The following is a 24,715-nucleotide window of genomic DNA, read 5'->3' on the forward strand; positions in this document are numbered from 1 at the left end:
GCCGGTCAACTTCTAGCTCAGTTCGGCTTGGGCCTTATCCTAAGAGTACGAAACGCTGACAGCCACCATGATCTTAGGTTACTGGGACATCCGTGGGGTGAGCGAGGGGGCACCGGGCTGGGGGTGGGGGTGGGGAGAGGAGGGGCGCGAGGGCAGCAAATGGGGCCAGCTGCCAATACTCCCAGAAGGTTCCAACTCCTGGCCGGCTGCAGTTCAGCCATTACCCGTCCTTCTCAAGTGGGCGTGTGTCTGAGTCCGTGTGTGTGTGTGTGTGTGTGTGTGTGTGTGTGTGTCGCGCGCGGGTGGCGGCTCTGGGAGCTGAATGAGATTATCTGCAGCAGAGAAAAGCAGGATGTCAGGACTTCTCTGATGTCTTCCTCGGGTTTCCCTCCCAGTGGGCTCACGCCATCCGCCTGTTCCTGGCCTACACAGACTCACACTATGAGGGAAAGAAGTACACAATGGGGGATGGTAATGGCATCCCCTCGAGTTCTGACTTGTGCCCGGCTCCTCCTGACTAGTGACCAAGCCCCCCATGCCCTGGCCATGTGCTGCTCACCCCTGCCACTCGCCCCAGCTGGAGCAGGGCCTGCCCTTCCCTAATTCCTCTGAGCTGTGTAGCAGCTTGGCCTTCCAAGGCAGGACAGAAGAGGAGGGTGCTGGAGCCCCTGAATCAGTAATCGGGTGGATTCCCCTTAGGACTTACCTAAGTGTTTTGTAAGATACTGCTGTGGGTTCCAGAGTCTTATAAGCGTTCTTTGTCCCCAAACATGGAATGTGAGACTTAGTGGTCCAGATTCCAGATCCACCTGTTTGGGGGGCTTTGCCACTGACTCCTCATCTCCACCCCATCCCCCAGTCACCAAAGGAGGTGGGGTCTGGGGAGTCTGTTTCACTCCCTGTTCTCCACCACAGCTCCAGACTATGACAGAAGCCAGTGGCTAGATGAAAAATTCAAGCTGGGCCTGGACTTTCCCAATGTAGGTACAGGGGTGAGAGTGATGTGGGGACAAGTGAGGAGGTGGGGGTCTCCGCCATCTGCTTTCCCAGCTCAGAGGTTTCAGGATTTGCTGCCTTCTTCTCAGGCTTTCAGCTTCCCGGTTATCCGCCATGCTCTAGGTACCAGCCCAGTCAATCATTTGCTGATTTAGTGCCTACCATGAGCCAGGCACTGAGAGTGCCCTTGTTCAAGGGAGGGGGTGCAGGGGGCCCGTGGCCTACCCACCTGCCCCTATTGCCCTTGCAGCTGCCCTACTTAATTGATGGGGCTCACAATATCATCCTTTGCTACATTTCCCGCAAACACAACCTGTGTAAGTGGGGCTGGGGACGGGATGTGGGGAAGAGGTGGCCATGCCCCTGGGCTTGCCTGGGGTGAAATGGTGACAGTGAGTCTCCTTTGTGTGGACTGAAAGTGGGGAGACAGAAGAGGAGATGATACATGTGGATATTTTGGAGAACCAAGCTATGGATGCCTCTAATCAGCTCACCAGGGTCTGCTACAGCCCTGACTTTGTGAGTCCCTTCCCTGGACCAGGCTGGGCTGGGCCGGATTTTGACAGGACTTTTGGGATTCCTCTACTTGACATTTGAGCCCCGTGGAGCTTCTGATCCCCAAGCCAGTCCCTATACTGTCGTCAAAGTGGCCTTCTTAACTCAGTGCATTAGATGAAAACTCTGACTCGGTTCTTGCTAACCTTAAGATAGAGTCCAGTCCCCAAGTTGGAAATTTAGTACCTAGACAGTGTGTTTGCCTTGTTAGCTCACACTGTCTCCTGACACCCCCAAGTCTGAGTATCTTTGTGCAGCAGGCAGCTCAGGGGCAGCCACAGGGCTTTGTACCTCTCTCTTCTTTCTCTCAATCTCACAAATTCTACATCTTTCCAGAAACTGCTCAAGTGCTGCTCCCATCTATCACCCACAAGGTAGACTATAGAATATCTTTCCACTAGGCCGTTTCAGTTGTGTCTTCTTTGCTTCTGCCTGATGCCTGAGTCCAGAGCTCTGCCAGGCTCTCACAGTACTCCTGGATCGGACCGGGGGGTGGTTGGGGGGGGGGGGAATGGTGGCGTTTGAAGATGAGTGGTGACAAATTCAGGGACAGTGAGGTGTTGTTCTCTACCTTCCCTCTGCCTCTCCCGGATGGGAGGTGGTGCCCAATAGGAGTCTGCTGAACACAGATTGGAGAATTCATAGGCTGGACAATGGCCCAGCTCCAGTGGGGGCACTGGGGGTCATGCACAACTCAGGGGAGCTCTGCATCTCTGCCCAGAAAGTCTGTGTCTGAGGGTGGTGATGGCTCCTCTGTGCCTCAGGAGAGACTGAAGCCTGCGTATCTGGAGTCCATCCCAGGCGAGATGAAGCTGTACTCACAGTTTCTGGGGAAGAGGCCTTGGTTTGCAGGGGAGAAGGTAAGGGGAATGCTTTGGGGGATGGAGGTTGTCATTTCTCCCAGCTTCAGAGTTAGGTGCTCATTTGTTCTTTGCCCGTCTTAGATCACCTGTTTGGATTTCCTGGCTTATGACATCCTTGACCTGCACTGCATATTTGAGCCCAAGTCTCTGGACGCATTCCCCAACCTGAAAGAGTTCGTGGCCCGCTTTGAGGTGATTCCTCTATCCTCCCTACTAGTTATTTGTCGTTTGTCTTCTGTCTTTTCTCTGATCCTTTCCTAGTCTTAAACTAAAAGAAAGAATGGCTAGATGTGTGGAGGATTTACTTTATGCCGGACTGTGCTCACATCTTACCTATATCGTGGGAAATTTAATCTTTACGACACTCCTGCATGGTGGCAGCGCTGTCACCTCCACGTTACAGATTAGAGCAACGAGGCAGAAAGAAGAAGGCATTTTGCTGAAGGTCACAGAGGCAGTGCAGGCTGTCCTGGGCTCCCAGGCAATGGCTGGTTGCTATGGGCTGCAGTGAGTGTCTCTCCCTTTCCTGCACCAGAAGGTACGCTTCCGGACCTTTACTTGTCCGGGTCACACGCTCGGGACCACGTGAATGCAGCCGATGTTCAGGAGTGTGCGTGTCGCTGGCGTTAGTGGAGTGGAGACGGGGGAGGGCTGATACTGCATGAGAAGGACACAGACAACATTTACTCTGCGCCTCCTGGCAGCTTCGCTGCAACCTGATCCCTGCGTGGGGCTGCGCTGAGACCCCAGGTGTGTAGCTGGTACTGGGAGGTGAGGACATAAGCGGGGGCCCCTGCGGAAGGAGCTCATCTTGAGTCTTCTGTGGTGGGGCACTCTTCTTCCCTTACCTCCGTGTGTCCCTTTCCTTCCTCATTCCAATTACCGAAGATTCTGTGTCAGAGATGGGAGGGTCCATTCATTGTAAGTCCTCTTTGCTGACCTGATCTTGTGCTGTGTGTGAGGCACTGTGTCAGGCACAGTGGGGAAGCAAGGGTCCCGCAGCCAGCGTCCTGGGACTCAGTGCAGGCAGAGGACCACAGGAGCACCCAGCCGTGTGGTGTGGGTGCTACCAAGTGGAAGCTGGGGGTGCACAGCCTGGGCCTCATCTGACGTCACCGGTCACCCTTTGCCACTCGCTGGAGGGCACAGAGTCTGCTTTATGAGAGATGTGGGGATTTGGGGCACTCATCCAGCAGGATTTTCAGCCCGCAGTCTGTTTCCCTGTCCCAGTCCCCATCGAGAGATCTGCTTTCTCAGCTGGTTGGTATCAGCGCTGGTTCTGGGCCCTGGTGACTGGGCTTGGGGATTATGCCAGAGCTCCTGGGACCGGCTGGCAGGAAGGACAAAGACAGCTGTGGGCTGCCGTGTGTGGCCTGCTCAGTACAGGCAGTCCCAGGATGTTTGAGTCCTTTAGAACTCACCGGGCCCTCCGTGTCTTGGGAAGACGGTGCTCAGACATCCCTGAGTGCTCTGCCCAATGGCTGCAGCAGAAACTGAGAGGAGGTAGTTGGTGCCCATAACATTGGGCTCTGGTACCAGGCCAAGCAGTTGGACTTTTTCCTTTCAGAGAGGGTAATCAGGGTCTGGCCTGGCCTGACTGTCACGCTCCCTAGCCTCTCCCTTTCGTGCAGGTTTTGCTGAGTCACTGGGTGAGGTCTGGCCTCTGGTGCCAGCTGCCCGGGCTCATTCTGATCCCCCCTTTGTACTGGGGTTCCCTGTGTGGCAAACCCTGGGAAGCCGGGAGCCTCCCTTGGCAAAAGGAGGGTATTTGTAAGACAGAGAGGGACAGGGCCTCCTGAGAGGGTTGGGTGGGGAGGAGGGGGGCGGCAGAAAGAGCACAGACCCGGAAAGAGAGCAGCTGCACTCGAGCCCTTCCCCCCTACTCGTCCTGGGAGCCTGAGAGGCCCTGGAGCCCTTTGTGTGTCCGTCAGCTTGCCTTCTGATGAACGGAGAGAGTAGGACCTCTCGTGTGGGTGGTTGGTGGAGGTTCTACACCTGTGTCGTCGTCTCCGGTGGAAGTACAGCCCCCAGCACAGGGTAGAGTCTCCGGATGTGCTATCTCTTACTTGCCACAGTGGTCACAAGTAGCTGGAAGTTTAAGTTAGGCCAGGTGTGGATTAACAGGAAGACTGTTTTATGTCTTGACACTGGACCTCACGAGGACTGGTGCCATACTTGATGTGCCTCAGTAGGACTGCTTGAGCCCCAGCGGGGCAGCAGATCCTGATGGTGGACCTTCTTTTTCCACCCGCAGGGCCTGAAGAAGATCTCTGCCTACATGAAGTCCAGCCGCTTCCTCCCAGGCCCTCTGTTTCTAAAGATCGCCTTTTGGAGCAACAAGTAGGCCTACGCGGGAGGCGATGGGAGGGAAGAGCCAGAGCTGTGGCTGCCCTGTCTCCCTGAACAGCTTTCTTGCTTCCTTGTCCTTTGTTACATTCCTCTGTCCCCATGAAATACCTTATTGGCGCCCCCCCTTTTCCCGCTCCCTGTTCCGTTTTCATCCAGGCCCTTTGACACCGGCTCTCCACTTTGGCACATTCCCTTCCCCACCAATGTCAGCCCCTGTGCTAGAGCCAGCCAGACCATTCTTCCCTCCGTGGTTGCTCTACTTTCAGGAGCCTGACTGGCTCCTGGTCTGTAGTGCTCAGCCCCGAGCTCCCCGGCACTGCCCTGACGCCCAGTATGGCCTGATGTGTACTCCTGGTTCCCCCAGGGTGTCCCTGCCCAGCCCAGCCTGATCCCCAGTAAAGCCTTACTCAGCCCTGACACATCTTGTCTTCTTCACTCCTGGCCATTTGATTCAGGCCCCGCTGTGTTTTGTGATATGCGAGTCCCATTTTCTGTTGTGCATTGGGCCGGCTTGGTTAACGGGGATGTGTGTGTGGTGCCCAGAAAGGGGGCATGTAGGGTCCTAAAGATTCTTGTTCATTTGTATCTCTACTTCATATACTTCTGTGCCTCTGCGTGGGGTCTCTACAAAAAGAGAGAGGCTCTTCTGTGTCTGGGTTCCTATTTCATTCAGCATTCATGGAATGCCTCTTGGGAGCTTGTAGTAAGTACTCTGTGTTGTGGTTCAGGGGCTCTTGGGGGTTGGGCAGTCCACTGATAGTCTGGGATCCTGGCTGACTACATTCTGTCACCCTTTCCTGGGTGTTTTCCCTGCTTTAGATACCCTTCCTCTGTGTTTTTAACAACTATGAAAGGTGAAATGAAATGTAATCACTTATGTTAAGGGGTTTGGGGGCACCTGGGTGGCTCAGTAGGTTAAGTGTCCGACTTTGACTCAGGTCATGATCTCGCGGTTCCTGAGTTTGAGCCCTGCGTCGGGCCCTGTGCTGACAGCTCAGAGCCTGGAGTCTGCTTCAGATTCTGTGTCTCCCCCTTTCTCTGCCCTTCCCATGCTCATGCTCATGCTCTCTCTCTCTCTCTCTCTCTCTCTCTCTCTCTCTCTCTCTCTCTCAGTAATAAATACACATTAAAAAAATTTTTTTTTAAAGGGGGGGGTGTTTAAAATGCAGTGAGGAGGCTATTAAGGAGATAGACCTTAGGCACATCCTCATTAATGAAACCATAAACTTTGAACTGGGCCAAATTGCAAAGATTCCAGACTCTGCCCAAATGCCTGCAACTTTCTTCAGTTAGAGACTTTGCTCAGTAATAGACTTAGCAACCAACTATATTCAGCCAACATTAGTTTTCTGCCACCAACACCAATCACAATTCTTTGTAAACAAATATAAACGTCTTTTGAAACCTTTGACTTTTGTTCCGTAAGGGAACTTGGGTTGCTGCCCAAGTCTGTGCTCCCTGAATTACAGTTCTGAGACCCTGAGTACATGCTTTTGTTTTATTTCATCTTTGCCTCTTGGTCCACATGACATCTCTCAATAGAACAAGAAAGGATAAGAGTAAAAAGGAAAGAAGTAACAGAAATTAGGAGTGACACTAAGTTAAAAGATCAGTAGAGAAAATAAAAATACTAAATCTGAGTAAAATAGATGTAGCTCTAGGACAGGAGTTGGCAAATGTTTTCTGTAAAGGGCTAGATGGTACATATTTTGGGCTTTGGGTGCCATATGGTCTCTGTCACAGTTACCTTGTCATCGTAGCATGTTAGTTTGCAAGCTCCTCGGGATCTTCCCAGGTATAATCTGAGACTGGCCCCTGTACTAGGAGGGCAGGGAGAGACAGAAGAAACAGGTGGGTCACTCCAGGTTGGTAGGTGGCAGGTTTCATGAGCACGGGATCTTACATATGAGGCTTGTCTTGGGTGGCCGCAAAGCGGGTAGATCTCCACACCCACCTGCCAAATCTTAAAAATTTATATAGAGACCTTAACTGGGTTCAGTCCTGTGTACCGTCCAGATGGTCTCAACATCAAATCACTATCTCAAGGTTATGTCATTGACAATGGTAAATAACCTTACCTTAACAACAGCTAGCCCCTCAAGGCCCTGGAAACCTTGCTTCCAAATTCCTTAGAGACTTATGCTATCCCTGACCCCCTTCCAACCTGAAGGTATATAATCTGTCATCTGTCACAACCCCAATGCAGCTTTTTCTGCCCACGGGTCCTGTCCCCGTGCTTCAATAAAACCCCCTTTTTGTACCAAAGATGTCTCAAGAATTCTTTCTTGGCTGTCGGCTCTGAACCCCCACGTTTCCACATCATTTGGTGACCATGAAGGGACTCAGTCTTCCCATCTAGACTCTGAGCCTCGGTGCGAACTTGGTGAGTACTTCCTCTCTTCTCCCTTTACTTTCATTCCAGGGGCTTTTCAAGGAGGATGGTCTTATTGGAACACTTTCATGTGCGTTGCACGGGCTGTAATCCTCTAGCCTGTTGCTACGCTATGGGGAAGAGAAAGCCTGCCTTTTGGCTGGAGGTTAGTACCATGACCAGAAAGGTAGTAAGAAACCTGATGCCCTCTCTTTATTCCTGTCCTTATACAAAGTTGTCTGTCTTGGGCAAAAGACAGCCACCCAGGTGGCTAACACTGCTGCTGATCTCAAGATTCCCATATGAGGTTTCCTCCCCATCAGTATAATGTGATCCCCTCCACATCTCTGGTCTGGCCACTTCTGGCAGCAGGACTTCCACTTGGAGCTCGCGGAAACTAGTGCCCAACTGAATTAAAGCCCAACCAGGGACCGTTTCCTAGAGAAGTTGGCTGTAGAGACTGCATGGGTTGGAATGTTGCTTAGACCGTGATGGATTTCTGTCTGTACTGTTTTCTGTCAGTGTTCCCTACTAACTACTTAAGCTACAGAATTGGATAATTGTCCCTTGTAAAACATTTGTAGTCTTTTCCATGGCTTAAAAAATAGCATAACCTTCAAGGCAAGGCAATAGCATGGTTTCACTGCAAGACTTGGACACAACGTGGCATGGTATTTCAGTCCATTCACCAGGCACCCATCTGTAGCCTAGTATGCAATGGGGAAGCGAGGGGACACTAGCATCCCTCCTATGGGGCCTTTACAGTGGGATGGTGAGCAACAGCGATTTTCGTTCGACGCTTTTGACACAGGGAACCTCTGACATAGCCTGCGTGGGATGCCACCTGGGAGTTGGGGGCATTCTGGTAATGGACCTTCTTTCTTCTTCAGTCCCCAAGGACTCTCCCTTGGGATGCCTTTTAACCCACTGGAATCAATTCAGATTGCAAAATTTAGAAAAGGACCAATCTGCTGTAATACTGCATGACCCCAGTAGGATCTATCAGTTAGATCTCTTCTGTAGGAAGCAGGGCAAATGGATGGAGATACCCTAGGTCCAGGCCTTGGGGGCTCTAAATCAGGACCTGAATCTAAGGGCCTCTTGCAGAAAATGTTTGGTCACTAACCAGGCCAGTCAACTCCCTCCTGATATATTGGATGATAATTACCTAAATAGGCCTCCTCCTGATGGAACCCAGGTGGCTGGAGGGAAAACAGGCCATCTCTAACGAAGGGGACACTTTGTTTTGGGGAAGTTTCCTGTCTTCTCTGGCCTGACATGGACTATGTATTGCCACTTTAGTGGAAAAAAAACAAAAATAAAAACATGTCGTCTGCCCATCTGTCTGAGGTGATGAGGTTTAGAACCAGGAACCTTCTTTCTCTGCCTTCTGGCAGACCCTTGTCTCTTCTGCCTCCCCCCCCCCCTCCTCCTGTTTCCATACCACCTTGGGTATGGCCTGTATAACTGGTTCCTGTACTAACCTGGGTGCCTCTGGCACCATTGGCTTCTCCTCCTACCATTCCTGTCAAGGAGTGAAAATCACCCCCCTTGGACTGCCCACTTCAGATTGCCTCACTGGAGCCCCAGGTAAAAATTACCAATGGGGAACAAACTGATTGATTTTTAAGTGGACCCAGGTGACATAATTTGGTTTTTAACTTGACTTAAGTTTGTTGATGTAATTAAGATAAACATGCCTTTAGAGTTTTCAGCCTTAAATATGAAATTTTTATTCTACCAAGGTTAACTAAAGGTCAAATAAGCTGGTGTTATTTCTCTTGCAATCTGTTAGCAAAAAGACAACTTAAAATGATGGTTAATTTTGTCTCAAAGTTTTCATGGGTAATTGTGAAGATAGCTTTCAAAGTCTTTGGTAACCTGAAACTTTAAAGTTTTGTTTGGATGACAAATTGGATTGAATTCGTTGGACTTCTAGGTCTTTTCCAAATAGGATACAGTGCCAAAGCATTGATTACAAACATAAGGTTTATCTGCATTTGACTTCTTATTGCAGAGAAATTAAGGATATTTGGGTCTGTTGGTGAACATCTTTTGTGCTTGGTTGATTCATGAATTTGCCATCTAAGGAATTCTGGTATAACAGTTCACGACCAGTTACTACTTAGTTTTCACTGGAGACTAAGGTTTCTAAGAATGCAAAATTCTGCTAAATGTAATTAAGACTGATGGAAATAAGGGAAGCAACTCTTAAAAAGGACATAAGGAATGGAAATACATTTTTTGTTGAAGGTAAAGGAAAGTAATTTTGTCCTAAAATGAGACTGGTTGTTTGGAGGGAAATGGCTTGGGACAAAAATGAATGAAAAGGAAAGTTGTAGAAGGTTTGTGAAGGGAAATCTTTGGAAAGGAATTTTATGTGTGGCCAAGACAGACTAAGGTTCAAATGAATGGATTTTAAAAGTACACTGGTATAAGATTGAAATTCTCCTTCTCTCTCTGTTCAAAAGACAAAGTTTCTTGAACTCTTGGTTTGTACTTGGCAAGAAAATGTAAACAAAGTTGTTTTTTCTTTGCCTGGAAAAACCAGTTTCTAGTCTTTGCCTTTATCAGGTCTTTGATTATCTATAATCCTATTTAGGCGTGCGCTTTAAATCTTTCTGAGGTTTTAACAAACTTCCCTGAGATTTAAAATTAAACTGACGTCTTTTTGACTAATTCGGCTTGTTTATTTGGTATCTTATGTTCTGGTATAAGGTTGTCACTTGATATTCTGATTATTGAAGTGTTCTGTGTCACAGAAGTAACTGAATTTCCTGGTCAACTGCATCATAATGAACTCTCATCACATCGTTAACAATGTTCATTTTGGGTTTTTGTATTTATAATTGTTCTTATTCTCTTACAAAATGTGTTTCATCTTCAAGGAGATTGCTAAAAAGGGCTTTTGACAAATACAGGTATTTGATATCTTTAATATCATAAAACTGAAATGGGAAAGAATTTCCAGAACTAACTAAAAGCTGCATTTAAACTGAACAAGAATTAGTAACATGAGACTAAATGAATTCAGAAGAAATGAGTCTAGCTTTTGTGATTCTTGTTTGAAATATTGCTGGTTCTCTAACGTTCTTCCAGATTGAGGAAACTTTCTCTTAAGAGATCTATGACCTACCGAAATGTGATAAAGTATTCATTTGTGAATAAACTGAAACATTTAACTTTTCTCTCTACCTGAACCCTTTGAAATGCAAAAAGTCTCAGTGAGTATTCTTTCTTCCATGGCAATCATAATCACTTATATAAGTTCAATGAGAATCTATTTTCTTTGTAACAGGGCACCATTGCAAACGTTGGTTATTTTACCAAGGCTTTGACTGGAATGCCATACATAGACTCATGATGAAAGGGCTTTAAGGAACTAAGGTTGACTTTATTTTATTTTATTTTATTTTATTTTTATTTTTATTTTATTTTTGAGAGAGAGAGAGAGCATGAACAGGGAGGGGCAGAAAGACATGGGGACAGAGGATCCGAAGCAGGCTCCGCGCTGATAGCACAGGGCCCGACGCAGGGCTCGAACTCACAAACCATGAGATCATGACCTGATCTGAAGTTGGACACTTACCCGAACCTCCCAGGTGCCCCCAAATAATACATTTTAAAGTCTGGGGTAGAAGCAGTTGAATGTAGGTACTTCAGACTGAGGCAACCAAAAAAGATGATTTTATTGTGGCTAGGATCTAGCAGAGATCCCAAGACTTGGGATTCTTTGGCACCTGTGATGGTGCTCATACACCATTCAGTGTGTATCCTCCCCTTCTAGAATGGGAAAATAAGACACTCTGAGCACATGGCTGCCTACATGGGTGTCTTGGTGTCACAAGTATCTATAATCAGTTGCTGTTAATTACAGTCACCTGGTTAGTATTCCTTGGTTATCATTGTATTAGCAGAGGAAGATATAGCTGATAGAGACCCCAAGACAGCAGCTTATAGAGCGTGGAAGTTTATTCTCATTTCATGTTTCATGGGGCAATGGGCCAGGCTGTTGAGGCAGCCCTGCTCCATGAAGTTATTCAGAGACCTAGCCATTTTGTGGCTCGGCAATCCCCGAGGGTGTATCCACTCCTCAGCTGAAGCTGTATCATGAATATGGGAAGGGAAATAGAGAAAACCCAAGGAAGCAACTTCCCATTGTGCAAGTGAGGGAGAAATTGCATGCATTACAATCATTTACATTTCGTTCACGAGATTCAGTTGTGTGGCTATACCTAGTCATGAGGGTAGACCCATATTTTGACAGAACAATGGATTTTGGCCAACTATAGTCAGTCCCACAGCCAGAAAAGTGAGGATAAAAGTTAAATTCAAGTCCAAGAAAAACCTTGGGTTTAAGCCAGTGGTTTAAAGCAGGTAGGATAGAGACTAAGGTATGAAACACAAGATCTTTATTTTTGATATCAAGAATTTAAATTTTTTAATGTTTATTTATTTTTGAGAAACAGAGAGAGAGAGAGAAAGAGAGAGAGAGAGAGAGAGAGAGAATGAGCAGGGGAAGGGCAGAGAGAGAGAGGGAGACACAGAATCAGAAGCAGGCTCCAGGCTCTGAGCTGTCAGGACAGAGCCCGACGTGGGGCTTGAACTCACGACCCGGGATATCGTGACCTGAGCTGAAATTGGACGCTCAACCAACTGAGCCAACCAGGTGCCCCATTTTTGACAAACCTAAGGAGAATGCCATATCCCTTGGGTTCCTTGTTGCTGGAACAGGAAAATGATTTATTAGAGGTATCAGATTGCTCACTGGATCCCTGAGAGGGCCAGTGAGTTGGCCTTGGAAGCTGGGTAGCCAGGAAGTGTGCCTAACCACATGTAAGATCATTCTAGAGAAAGCCCCACAGCCATTGCTGGGCTCAGACACTGGAGCTCCTACCCCTGACATGTGGGAGCAGACGCCAGGGTCTCCCCACTGCTGTCTCTGAAACCCTGATCCCTCCACTCCTACCCATACTGGAGAATCAGTTCTCAGGGCCTGCTTCTTCAGAACTGAAGTCCTGTACCACTGTGCATATTTAACAGAGCCTGGGTCACAGGCCTGTGCCTCAGCCACAAGCAGGGCTGGAAAAGCAATTGGACTAATGAAGATTAAGTTCTGCTGTATATAACTAAATAATAACAGTGGCTTAAGTAGGGCAGGTTTTTATTTTCAATGGAAAAAAAGATCTGGAGATAGACAGTCAAACACCAGTTGTGTTGGCTTCACAGGAGCCTAAATGACCTAGCTGAACTTTATGCTCTATCATTCTCAGCATGTGGTATCCATTCTGTGTGTCACCTCATGGCCCCAAATGGCTGCTAGAGCCCCACTACATCTGCATTCCAAAGAGCAAGGGGAAGAGAGAGGAATGGGGGTTGCTCTTTCCCTCATAAGGAAACTTCCTGGAAGTAAAGTATAACACGTCAACTTCTACTTCGTTGGCTAGAATCTCATCAGATTGGAAATGATGTCTTTTGCCCGGGAAGTAATGTGCCCAGCAGAAATGGACTGCTCTGTGACAACAGAAGTTGGGGAGATGGGTCTCAAGAGTCAACTAGCAGTCCTCTATCGTGGGGAGATGGGACTTAAACTGTGAGAAATCCCCCACCTATGGGAAGGATGTTTCAAAGATGCAGAAGATAGATGCCTAATGTAAACATATTCTTTTCCGTGTGTGCATTTCCAAACAATAGCCACCACCATAAAATGCTCCTGCCTAACATAATGCAAGCATCCCTTATACAAACAAAAACACATTCACCCTCTATTACTCCAGATGGGAACAACTCAAAGTGTCATCAACGACTGCATCCAGTTCCAAGGTGGAGATCTCTGAAAAATGTGCGATTTATACTTTTTTTTTTTTTAAGCTAATTTATTTATTTTGAGAGAGAGAGAGCTAGAGAGAGCTTGAGCATGAGCAGGGGAAGAACAGAGAGAGAGGAGAGAGAGAATCCTAAGCAGGCTCCGTGCTGTCAGCGCAGAGCCTGACATGAGGCTTGATCTCATGACCTGAGATCATGACCTGATCCCAAATCAAGAGTTGGATGCTTAACTGACTGAGCCACCTGGGTGCGCACAGATTGGTATTTTGAAAATGACTTGCTAAAGTGTAATGTCAATGACCCCCAATCCACCCTATATAAAATAGTAAGGGAATGGGAGGTAGGAAAAAGAGAAAATTAGGTGAGCTCTATAAGGTCGTAGAAAACAGTCTGCACTCAGAATAAGTGCAGATATGCTGTTTTGCATGTATTTACATTTGCATTTGTTTGCATTTATTTACATTTCGCATTAATTTAATACTCATAGGATGCCCTTCTTTGTTCGAGGATTTCAAAGAGATGTTGCATAATAAGGCTCTTTTACTTGGATCTCAGCAACCTCAAGGGCACTCCCTGGATTGGCTCTTGTTTCCATCCCTCCGCTGACCACACTTTCAGGTTCGCTGTCATCCCACTTCATTAGCCTGCATTTTCCTAACTCATGTGACATGATGAGTGAAACCTTTATTGAAAATGGATATACAAAGAAGGCTGACTGCTACATTGTGACTCAAGACCTGGAAGCAGAGAACAAGAGGGGCCAATCCTTATGGATTCCAGAACCACCCTTCCTGTAATGCTAATTGTCATACTCCTAATTAATCAGATCTGGCTTTTCCTGACAGACTCTACTTTGTGAGGTAGCTCCAACAGTCTCCTGATAAAGCACAGTTCTGTCCAAAAGGCCCATTGCCACCCTGCATTCTCTACTTTCTTCTCGTTCTCTTTGCATTTGAAACGTAATTTTGGAAGGAAGCACATGGAGCTTTAGTCACAGGTAAAAAAAATCTATCAATGCAGTTTAGAAACACGTTTTATACCATGGAAGATAAAATACAGACCTATTCTACTTTTCCTTCAGACTTCTAACACAACATGAACATTATGCTGTCTGTTTTAATTCAATCCCTCTGCACCACCAAAAACACTCCTTGCTAATAACCTTACGTTGGCCCTCTGTCTCCATGTGGGGCAACAGGGCAGCACCTAGTCACTTGAAATTCAAATATACACATGCCTATTTAATCTTTTCTTCTGAATTAAATGCCATGTGAGTCACCTGTAATTATTTCCATTCAAAATGCCAAAAGAGGAGCGTCTGGGTGGCTCAGTCAGTTGAGCATCCGACCTCAGCTCAGGTCATGATCTCGAGGTTGGTAAGTTTGAACTTGGGCTTGCTACTGTCAGTGCAGAGCCCTCTGTCCCCCTCTCCCTCTGCCTCTCCCCCGCTTGTGCTCTCTCTCTCTCTATCAAAAAATAAATAAAACATTAAAAAACAAGAAGAAGAAGAAAATGTCAAAAGGACACTGAGAGCCTATCCCTGTTGGCTTTCAGAAATGTTCCCTTCCACTTTGGCCTCAACAAGGAACAAGCTGGACTCCGAAATCATATAACCCACTCTCTATCCTTAGAGTTCTTTGCTGGTCCTTGAGAGCTCCCTGAACCTGAACTTCTGCCTGACTTCAAGCACTTTTACCTGAACCATCTCTACCTGTTTTAAGAATAGGACGTTCCATTTTTCCAGAACAGAGGAGATTGGAGAAGAGTTTTTGAGAGTATTAAGCACTTATTTGAAGCAAACCCCTCTTCTCCTTCCAATTTTCATTAGAACAAAGTTGGATCAATGCATTGTGAATGCCTGCTTTGTGTTGGGCTCTATACAAGCACTAACTATAAAAATTTGCTTAAGACACAGTCCCGGCTCTCAGGCAATTTATAATTTAGTGGCAGAGACAGACACTTACGCAAGCAATTAGAGTTCAGTGTGGTAAGTTCATCGAGGAAAACATTGAATTCTAAGGGAACAGATTTTAAGGAGGGCATTTAAATTTGCCTGGGGGAGGTGGAGGAGTGTCAGTCCTAAACCAAATCTCAGTGGTTTAACATACATTTATTTCTTACTCATGCTTCATGCCCGATGTGGTCTGTAGGGGCCCTGCTTTTCGTCGTCTGTCCGACTGATGGAGACTTCAGCTCGGCACCTGCTCACAGAGGCAGCACAGAGGTAGGAGGTGGATGTGCAACTCATACACTGACTCTTAAAGCTCCTGCCTGGAGAATGTGTGTAACGTCTTGCATTTAATTGGTCAAAGCATGTCACAAGGCTACGCTTAAGTGCAAGAGGGTAGTGAAGCTTTCCCGAAAGGAAAGCAGTCAGAAATCTTAGGTGACCATCACTAACCATTTCCATGGGATTTATCTATCAGTTGTGGCCTTCCAGAGGTGGTGACTTCTAGGTTTACCTTAGAAGATGAATAGGCATCGGGCAGACCGACGGGGCTGGAGCACAAGCATTCCAGGCAGAGGGAACAGCCAGTGCAAAAGCATGAAGATAAAAGAGAACATGGTACTTTTGGATAATTCGTATTTGTCTGCATAACATTGGTCTGTTCAGAGCACTCTAGAAATATTGGCTTCATTCTCGTAACAACCCAGGGAGGGAGGGTTCATTTATGGGAGAAGGCACGGAGGCACAGGAGGCCAGATTTTACCTTGTAGAGCCAGGATTTCCACCTAAGCAGCCTCCAGACTCCAGAGGCTGTGCCTCTCCTTAGGGAATTCAGAAAGGCTGGAACCCAGTGTGTTCCAGGGCAGGGGGGAGGGGCAGGCCCAGGCCCAGAGATGTAGCTGGAAAGGAGGTGGAGGTCAGATTATGAAGGATAATGAGAGCAGGGGAGAGACAGGAGCACATCTGCATATTAGAGAAATCACGGGCTAAATGCCAATTCCTTCTGTCTTCCCTACCATCCGTCTGAACTCCCTAAGTCCCTTTTGGTGGTGTGGCTCATTGCTTCACCTAGTCCTGCAGAAGAAGGATGAGGAATGTGCAAGAAAAATACTTATTTAGTTATTTTGAGAGAAAGAGCACGAGCAAGGGAGGGGGAGAGAGAGAGAGAGAGAGAGAGAGAGAATCCCAGCAGGCTCCATGCTGTCAGCACAGAGCCCGGCGTGGGGCTGGAGCTCATGAACTGTGAGATCATGACCTGAGCGGATATCAAGAGTCAGACGCCTATCCGGCTGAGCCACCCAGGTGCCCCAGGAATGTGCAGTTTCTGTGTAAAGTCCAGACGTTCTCACAGCCCTCAAGCTGGCTTTCAAGGCGGATCCATATTCGCACACATCAGTGTCCCCCAGCCCACTCACCCCATCAATGAAATAACTCTATGATTCGTTTTTCTTTAATCACATAAGCTATTTCTTTCTGAACTGGAAATGCCTTCATCTAGATGCTCAGCTTTCGACAATGAATATGAATGAGTTTCCTGAATACTTTTTGGAGAACTGCCCCACCAAATTTAAAGCACCTCTCACAAGTTTTTGTTTTTGTGGGAAAGCTCGTATTGATGTTACTTGCACAACCCCATCACCGGTATACTAATTTCTCAACATTTGTGTGGACTGACTCTGCCTCTGGGATGATAGGGCATCACTCCCCTTCCTGGCTTGGAAGCCCCCATTGTGACAACAGTCTCTTCTTGGCCTGTGTTAGAATCAGTGTTAGAGGTGGGTTGGAGCCTGAGGGAACTACAGCTCCTGTAGAATGGATCTGTTCCTCTCAGTGGCCTTCCCTGCTCTCTGGGCCAGTAAGATTATTCGTTTTGCAGAACCGTTCAGCGGATTTTCACTAACAAACATGATAACTAGAAAAAGTTGGAACACGTGATTTGTCCATTATCTCTCTGGACTTCATATGAAATATGTTTCACTTACAGACCTATGCTTTTTTTTTTTTTTTAAGTTTACTTATTTATTTAGAGAGAGAGAAGGAGAGAGAAAGTGTGAGTGGGGGAAGGGCAGAGAGAGGGAGAGAGAGAATCCCATGCAGGTTCTACGCTGTCAATGCAGAGCCCAACACTGGGCTCAAACCCACGAACCATGAGATCATGACCTGAGCAGAAGTCAGACACGTAACCAACTGAGCCACCCAGGTGCCCCAAAACCTCCCCCTTCTAATTGCTTTGTCACTCTCTTTTGTCACCTGTCTTTCCCAGGAGTCTTCTCTCAGAGGACTACGAGGCCATTATCTTGTTTTTTGTTTGTTTGTTTTGCTTTCTCTGTGGTGAACAGATGGTCTCCCATAATCCCACCTTCTGGTACTCATGCCCTTGAGAAATCCTTTCCCCTTGAGTGTGGATGCAACCAGTGATTTGCCTCTAATAGAAGACACCAAAGGTGATGGGACGTTGTTTCCATGATTGCATTACATAGGGCTGACGTATCCATCATTCTGGGAGACCGTCCCCCTTGTTTTGATGAAGCAAGGAGCCCCCTTTCCAAGGAGTCAAGAGTAGTCTCCAGCTGACAGCCAGCAAGGATGTAAATTCCTCTCTGTGTCCAACAGGTCATAAGAACTAAATTCTATCAGCAATCATGTGTCTCAGAAGCAGATCCTTCTCCACTTGAGCCTTGAGATGAGGTCATAGCCTGGCTGACACGCTGACTGCAGCTTTCAGATGAGCCCCTGAAGCAGAGGACCCTGTCGAGATAATCCCAGGCTCCTACCCCACATAAACTGCCCAATAGCGTGTGTTGTTTCAGCTGCTAAATTGGTGGTAACATTGTTACATAACAATAAATAATACATTCCCTTTCTGATTTCTGGTCATATTCTCTGTCTAGTTATAGCACTCTCAACTCCTCTGGCCTTCCCTAAATCCACTAAGCCTTCCCTTCCCTTTGGACACACTTCACTCACTCACTCACACTATGGAAGTTCACGGCAATAGTTACCAGGTTGCAGGGAAACTCCAGGTTTGTACCTCTTCTGGCCAATGGCTCCCCACACCTAAGATATTGCCCCAGATATCTAAGTACTGCTACCCAGGGTGGCAAAAGTTGGCAGTTGAATCATCTGCTTAATACCATGTGTCTGTGCTAATCCCTCCTGAGGCAGCCCTCCTGGCATCACCAGGCTGTTCATGCCCTCTGTCCTTCCCTCCCTAGAGAGATCCTAGTCCACAGGGGACAGTAATCTGGCCCTCAGGTCACCATCGAAGGCTGGAAATGACTCAAAGACTTTGCTCTGCAAATGGAGAGTGCCAAACTAATTTCCACAGGAGTTCGTTTCCCTTCAGTTTGTTTTCTTTTCTCAAAACTAGCTTCTATTACACAATACATGAATGCATTCTTCTAGTTAAAAGAGAAAATAGACAGGGCACCTGAGTGGCTCCATTGGTTAAGCAACCGACTCAGCTCAGGTCATGATCTCACGGTTCGTGAGTTTGAGCCCCACATCGGGCTCTGTGCTGTCAGTTCAGAGCCTGGAGTCTGCTTCGGATTCTGTGTCTGCCAATCTGCCCCTCCCCTGCTCATGCTCTCTCTTGCTGTCAAAAATAAATAAACATTACAAAAATTAAAGAAAAATAAAGGAGAAAATAGATATACAGATGGCCAGCACATGAAAAGGCACTCGACATCACTCATCATCAGGGAAATGCCTCGTATCAGTCAGAATGGCTAGAAACAAAAACATAAGAAATAACAAGCGTTGATGAGGATGTGGAGAAAAGGGGATCCTTGTGGACTGTTGGTGGGAATGCAAACTGGTACAGCCACTGTGGAAACCAGTATAGAGGCTCCTCAAGGAATTAAAAATAGAAATGCCAAATGATCCAGTAATTGTAGTACTGAGTATTCACTAGAAGAAAACAAAAACACTAATTTGAAAAGATATATACATCCCTATGTTTATAGCAGCATTATTTACAATAGTCAAATGTGGAAGCAGCCTAAGTGTCCATAGGTTGATGAATGGGTAAAGAAGATGTGGCGCGCACACACACACACACACACACACACACACACACGGAATATTACTCGGTCATAAAAAAGAATGAGATTTTTGCCACTTGTGACAACATGGATGGACCCAGAGGGTATTATGTAAGTGAAATAAGCCAGACAGAAAGATTTTACGTATATGTGCAGTCTAAAAACCAAAACAAATGAAGAAAGAAATAACCCCTAAAACAAACTTAAATACAGAGAACAAACTGGTGGTTGCCAGAAGGAAGGTGGGTGGGGGAATGGCAAATGAAATTAGGAGGTAGGTACTTCCAGTTATAAAATAAGTAAGTCATGGAGATTAAAAGTACAGTCAATATTTTAATAACATTGTATGGTGACAGATGGTGACTGTACTTATGATGAGCACTGAGTAACGTATGGAATTGTTGAATCACTATGTTGTCCACCTGAAACTAATATAACATTGTATATTAATTGTACATCAATTAAAAAAAACATATAGCACAGCATGGGGCACCTGTGTGGCTCAGTTGGTTAAGCATCCGACTTTGGCTCAGGTCATGATCTCCCGGTTTGTGAGTTCGAGCCCCGTGTCGGGCTCTGTGCTGACGGCTGTGCTTTGGATTCTGTATCTCCCCCCTCTTTTTGTCCCTCCCCTGCTCATGCTCCGTCTCTCTCTCTCAATAATAAATAAAAGTTAAAAAAAATTAAAAAAAACCATATAGCACAGTAAAACAAAACAAGAATTCAGGAGCCATGAAATTCACCCTTTTAAAATGTACATTTCAGTACAGGCAGTCCCCAATGTACTATGGCTTTACCAAAAAAATAAAAAAAGAAAAAGAAAAAAGAAATGTTTAGCCTCTCTCTAATATCCCCTTTAACTTTCATCCTGGGCCTTTCTCCCATTTGCCTGAAGTAAGTGCCGCTCGGTGTGTCATTCCAGACCTTTCCTATGCATTCACATACGTAAATGTATCTGTAGAAAGTGCTTGCCTTATGGTTTCCTTCTTCAAAACATAAAAGCTATCGTCCCATACATGTTCATCTGCAACCTGAGTTTAAAAATTCAACAATGTGTCTTGGGGGATCTTTCCATGTTTGTTCACACAGTTCATTCTCATTCTTTACTTCCCTTATGGTATTCCACACTCCTGATGGGCACTGACAGGGTCTTTGCTTGTCATCACAAACAATACCACAATCTTAGTACATACCTTAGGTGAGGGGTGAGTTTGTATCAGGATGGAAATTGTTGGGTTACAGGACATGATTTGAATTTTAGAAGATACTGACGAACGAACCATCCTCTAAAGGAGCTATATTATTTTACAACTTCGCCAGTAGGAAATGCCTTGCCAACGCTTCACAAACTTAATTTTTGTTCATCTGGTAGATGGAAAAATGGTCTCTCACTGTTGTCGTTTGCAATTCTTGGATTATAAACATCTTTTTAACAGGTTTTGGGGGTTGTTTTTGGCCATCAGTATTTCTATTCTGTAAATCCTTTGTTCATAGATTTTTGCCCAGTTTATTTTGAGAGAGAGAGAGAGAGAGAGCGAGCAGGGGAGGGGCAGAAGGAGAGAAAGAGAGAATCCCAAGCAGGCTCCATGCTTTGAGTGCCAAGTCTGACACGGGACTTGATCTCAAGAACCATGAAATCATTACCTCAGCCGAAACCAAGAGGCAGATGCTTAACCAGCTGAGCCACCCAGGTGCCCTGATTTTTGTCCATTTTTAAAAAGAGTCTTGATGATTTCCAGTTCTTTAGATAGTCTTTATACTGGGTACTTTTTGTCTCACTTGTCATCTTGTCATTTACTTTTGCCTATTTGTGCTTTTTCTTAGAAAATTTTTGAATTTGATATTCAATTTGAAAATATTTCCTTTTATGGCTTTTTTAATGTCTTAGAGAAACCTATCCTAAGATCATAAATATTCTTACATTTTAGTCAATACTTCTACAGCTTGGTGTTTAGTGTTGAGCCTTAGGTTGTAGTCATAGGAGTTTGTCTTAAGGAATGGTGGGAGGTAGGGTTCTATTTTTTTTTTAAATGTTTATTTATGAGAGAGAGAGAGAGTGAGTGAGTGCAGGGGAGGGGCAGAGAGAGAAAGGGAAGAGAGAGAGAGAGAGAGAAAGAGAGAGAGAGAGAGAGAGAGAATCCTAACCAGGTTTCCCAGTGTCAGCACAGAGCCGAGTTGTGCTTGAACTCATGACCCACAAAATCATGACCTGAGCTGAAATCAAGAGTCAAACGCTTAACTGACTGAGCAACCCAGGCACCCCTCTATTATTTCTAACTGGCAAGTAATTGCCCCAATCCTATTTATTGGTTAACCCACCAGTTTGAAGTTCTGTCTTTATCACACTACATTCCCACATATAAGGGTCTGCTTCTGAACTCCAGTTCCATGAAGTCCACGGTACCATCATAGAGTTTCGCTTGGTCTCTATGCCACATCTTCACAGGGACTCCAGTCCCATTTAACACACCTGTTCTCTACAACTGTGCAATCTGAGCTTTGTTTCTGGTGCTTGCTCTCAAGGCTTGGGCAAGAACCCGTAGCTTTGAACACAGTCGGGGTACAGGGTGTTGTCAGTATGGCAGTGATTGGATTCACATCTTGGAAATGCTCCACGTATCCTTACTCCCCTCTGGCCTTTACTCCCAAGAGAAATGCAGCTAGACACCATCAGCCTAAATGCTATTTATTGAAAAGAGCAGAGAAGAGACAGTACAGGCCTCCGAGGGGCAGGATGAAACAAAACAAGCAGTGCAAGTTCGCCTCCTGCTCAGCATATTCTCTTGTTGCCCCATTGGGCCATCTTGTTGTTGATGGGCATCTTCATGACGCAGTCAGACTGTATGTAGTTAGCGATCTTCTCCAAAGCCTGAAGGAAAAGCATGCCAAACCTGATAAAGACTCTAATCCAGTCCAACAGACCCATTCCAGAACAGTGACATTCACACACTGCCTGCCCCACACCATCCTTCCCTTCCCTGGCTGCCATTTCATGTAGACAGTGCCTTTAGGGTGTAGAAGCCAGGCCCTTCCCAAGACTTGGAAGGTTTAGAAGTGTCCAACCATTGATCCCTTTATGCAAACGCTGGTGTTAAGAATCTATGACAGTGGGGTCCCGTGGGGACCAGGGGAGCTTGTGAGTGTTTTTGTAAGGGAAAGGTACAGGGAGCATCACCTCAAAACGGCACATGAAAGCCTTCAAGTTTGGAAATTCATCCAGGCACTTGGGCTCAAACATACGGTTCTGATCCAAGACATCATAGGTGAGGAAATCCACAAAAGTGAGCTAGAGAAACAATAAGATGGTCAGTTCTGGAGAGTTCATTAACACTGGGGAGATAGAAAGGCATCTTCTCCCTTTCCTTTCTTCCTACCTTTTCCCCTGCAAACCATGAGAATTTCCCCAGGAACAAGGAGAATTGTTTCAGTTGTCCAGGTAGCTGTTCCAAGTACTGAGGCTTCAGTGTTTCCTGGAAGGGAGGGAAAGAGAGAGAGAATAGTTGTCAATAGTCAGGGCACAGGCCAGTGATGGACATTTAGTGGCCCCCTTCTCCAGGTGCCTTCCTTTTACTGCCTTCAGTAGGGATGGCAGGACAGAAAGGAAGAGGGGCCAACACCAGAGTTATATGACAAATGAACCCCCACCCTGGCCCCCACAATAAATGAGCTCTGTTTCCCATTCTGACAGACTGGGTTGGTGGGAAAGCAGAAGTACCAGAATGGAACAGAATTAATGCTTGGGTTTTTAAATGGGCCTTTTCCTTGATGCCTGCCTGCTAAGGAAACTCACAAGGTCGGAGCTGTAGCACAGTCGAACCAGCTGCATGCGGAAATCCATTATTTGGTTCTCCATGATGTCCACTCGAATCTTTTCTTCTTCTGTATCGCCACCTGTAGGCCAAAGGACCAGAAACCACCCTTGGAATTGTCCACCTTCAGGAGAACCACCAGCCTGGTCTCCCTCACCAGCCCTACCCCACTCACACATATTGTGCTTGCGAGCTATGTAGCGCAAGATGGCATTGCTCTGGGTGATCTTGTTCTTACCGTCCACGAGGTAGGGCAGCTGCAAGGAAAAGGACACGTCAGGTGAACAACCAACTCTCTCTTGCCTCCCTGCCTCTCTCTCCTGGGGAAGATGAGACTTATAGGGCATGAACAGTAGAGACAAGATGCTGTGTCAGGAGGAAGAAGCCAAGAAGTAGAAAATAGCAGTTGGGTCCCCACTTGAGTCTAGGCCGGGATTCTTAATCTCTCTCTGTGTGTGTATGTATATATGCATTCCATGGACCCTTTCTCAGAATAAGATTTTTAAATGCATAAAGCAAATTATATTTATTTTCACAATTTATAAGGCATTAAAGAAACAAAATTATAGTAATTAATGCATTAAATAACAAGCAGGTGTAACTATCATAATTTCAAAGTATGATGCCTACAAATAATATTTAGGTACAGTATCTGCCACATGTGTAATAGAATATGGAAATACCCAATTTCTGCTAGTGACAAGGTCACGGCCATGGCTAATAACCAATGTCACTTATTGTCTATATTCACAAAAGGAGGAATTGTTAACCTTTAGTCAGTGGTCAGTGGAAATGAAAATGTAATTTTTTTCTCCATCCAAGTTCAGGCACCCTTGAATTCTTTTTATTGTATGCCGGTTAAGGGCCCCTTTTCTAGGTCCCCCTAGACCAGAGAGGAAAGAAGCAAGGATATACTTGACAGCCTTCCCTTCTGCCACCCTTTCTCCTAAAGCCACCTACATTAGGAAAGTCCAAGTCGAGCTTGAATTTCACGTCCAGCCACTGGCTTTTATCATAGTCGGGAGCTGTAAGAGAATGAAGTGGAACCCAACCTCCTTAACATCCTGCCTGAGGAGTGTGGGAAGGTCTAAGGAAATAACTTGATCCTAATACCTCACGTTCCCAGGCCCTCAAGGTTAACTATTTACGTCTCTGTTCAGACGCAGCGGGACCATGGCAGAAGGAGGACCCCCCAGCTCCAGATAAAGGATGTTTCCATCTCTCCCCACCAGGACACAGCGGGGCGCTCCCGGGGGACTGGGGCAGACGTCCCAGCCGACTCAGCTGTGATGCCACCCTCTGGACACAGGAAGACAGGGACAGCTGGAGGGCCAGTGGCTTAGCGCTGAGGCGCACGGACACCCGGAGCTGCATTACCTTCCCCGCACGTGTACCGTTTCTCCTCATAGGATGTATCCGTGAACTCCAGGAGCATGCGGATGGCGTGCGCCAGCTGAGGGAGAAAGCCCCTCCCCGGTCAGCGCCTGCGCGGCGCCCACTTGACTACAACCCCCGCACGCCAACTGCCCCTTCCAAGGCTGTGGAGGCCGTGCAACCTGCCCAGGCGGTAGTTAAGCGGCACGTCCACCACCTTCTCCCCCACCCGCCCGCCCCGAGATGGGCCAAGGCAGCTTGGTATCCTCAGCCCTCTCCGGGGCCCGCGATCCCAGAGGCGGGATGGGGTCGGCCCCCGTGGTCCTGGAGCTCGGCTGGGGCAGGCTGCTCCGTGGAGAGAGACGCGGGGGCCCTGAGTAGACCCCTTTTCTCAGAGGCCTCTGACCCTGAGCCCCCGGCCGCCTCCACGACCGTCTCCCCGACCTAGTGGCTCTGCGGTCGAGACCGCACTCACCCCGCGAATATCCCAGTAACCCAGAACCATGGTCGATTCGGACATCGACATGATGAGGTTTCCCCCGTGCCTTCGCGGACTGGCGGTAAACTGCGAACGCACGGGA

The 24,715-nt window shown here is 46.8% G+C and overlaps 2 protein-coding genes across 3 annotated transcripts; one reads left to right on the forward strand and one right to left on the reverse strand.

Moving 5' to 3' along the window:
• Window positions 1-24,117, forward strand: LOC102949366 (glutathione S-transferase Mu 4). Of its 2 annotated transcripts, XM_042998136.1 has the most exons (9): window positions 1-97; window positions 396-471; window positions 916-980; window positions 1,247-1,317; window positions 1,416-1,515; window positions 2,316-2,411; window positions 2,496-2,606; window positions 4,669-4,754; window positions 23,993-24,117. In XM_042998136.1, exons 1-9 carry the CDS (start codon window positions 68-70, stop codon window positions 24,048-24,050), a joined length of 693 nt encoding a protein of 230 aa, XP_042854070.1. In that variant the 5' UTR covers window positions 1-67; the 3' UTR covers window positions 24,051-24,117. The 2 variants fall into 2 exon arrangements, with proteins under 2 accessions (XP_042854070.1, XP_015390454.1); XM_015534968.2 differs by lacking the exons at window positions 2,496-2,606; window positions 23,993-24,117 and having other exon boundaries at window positions 4,669-5,702.
• Window positions 21,622-24,715, reverse strand: GSTM3 (glutathione S-transferase mu 3). The gene is made up of 8 exons (XM_007076413.3): window positions 24,610-24,715; window positions 24,138-24,213; window positions 23,721-23,785; window positions 22,936-23,017; window positions 22,742-22,842; window positions 22,326-22,421; window positions 22,127-22,237; window positions 21,622-21,820 (listed from the first exon to the last, which is right to left on the reverse strand). Exons 1-8 carry the CDS (start codon window positions 24,658-24,660, stop codon window positions 21,722-21,724), a joined length of 681 nt encoding a protein of 226 aa, XP_007076475.1. The 5' UTR covers window positions 24,661-24,715; the 3' UTR covers window positions 21,622-21,721.

The sequence above is a fragment of the Panthera tigris genome, chromosome C1 (assembly GCF_018350195.1).
Source record: "Panthera tigris isolate Pti1 chromosome C1, P.tigris_Pti1_mat1.1, whole genome shotgun sequence".
Taxonomy (NCBI): Eukaryota; Metazoa; Chordata; class Mammalia; order Carnivora; family Felidae; genus Panthera; species Panthera tigris.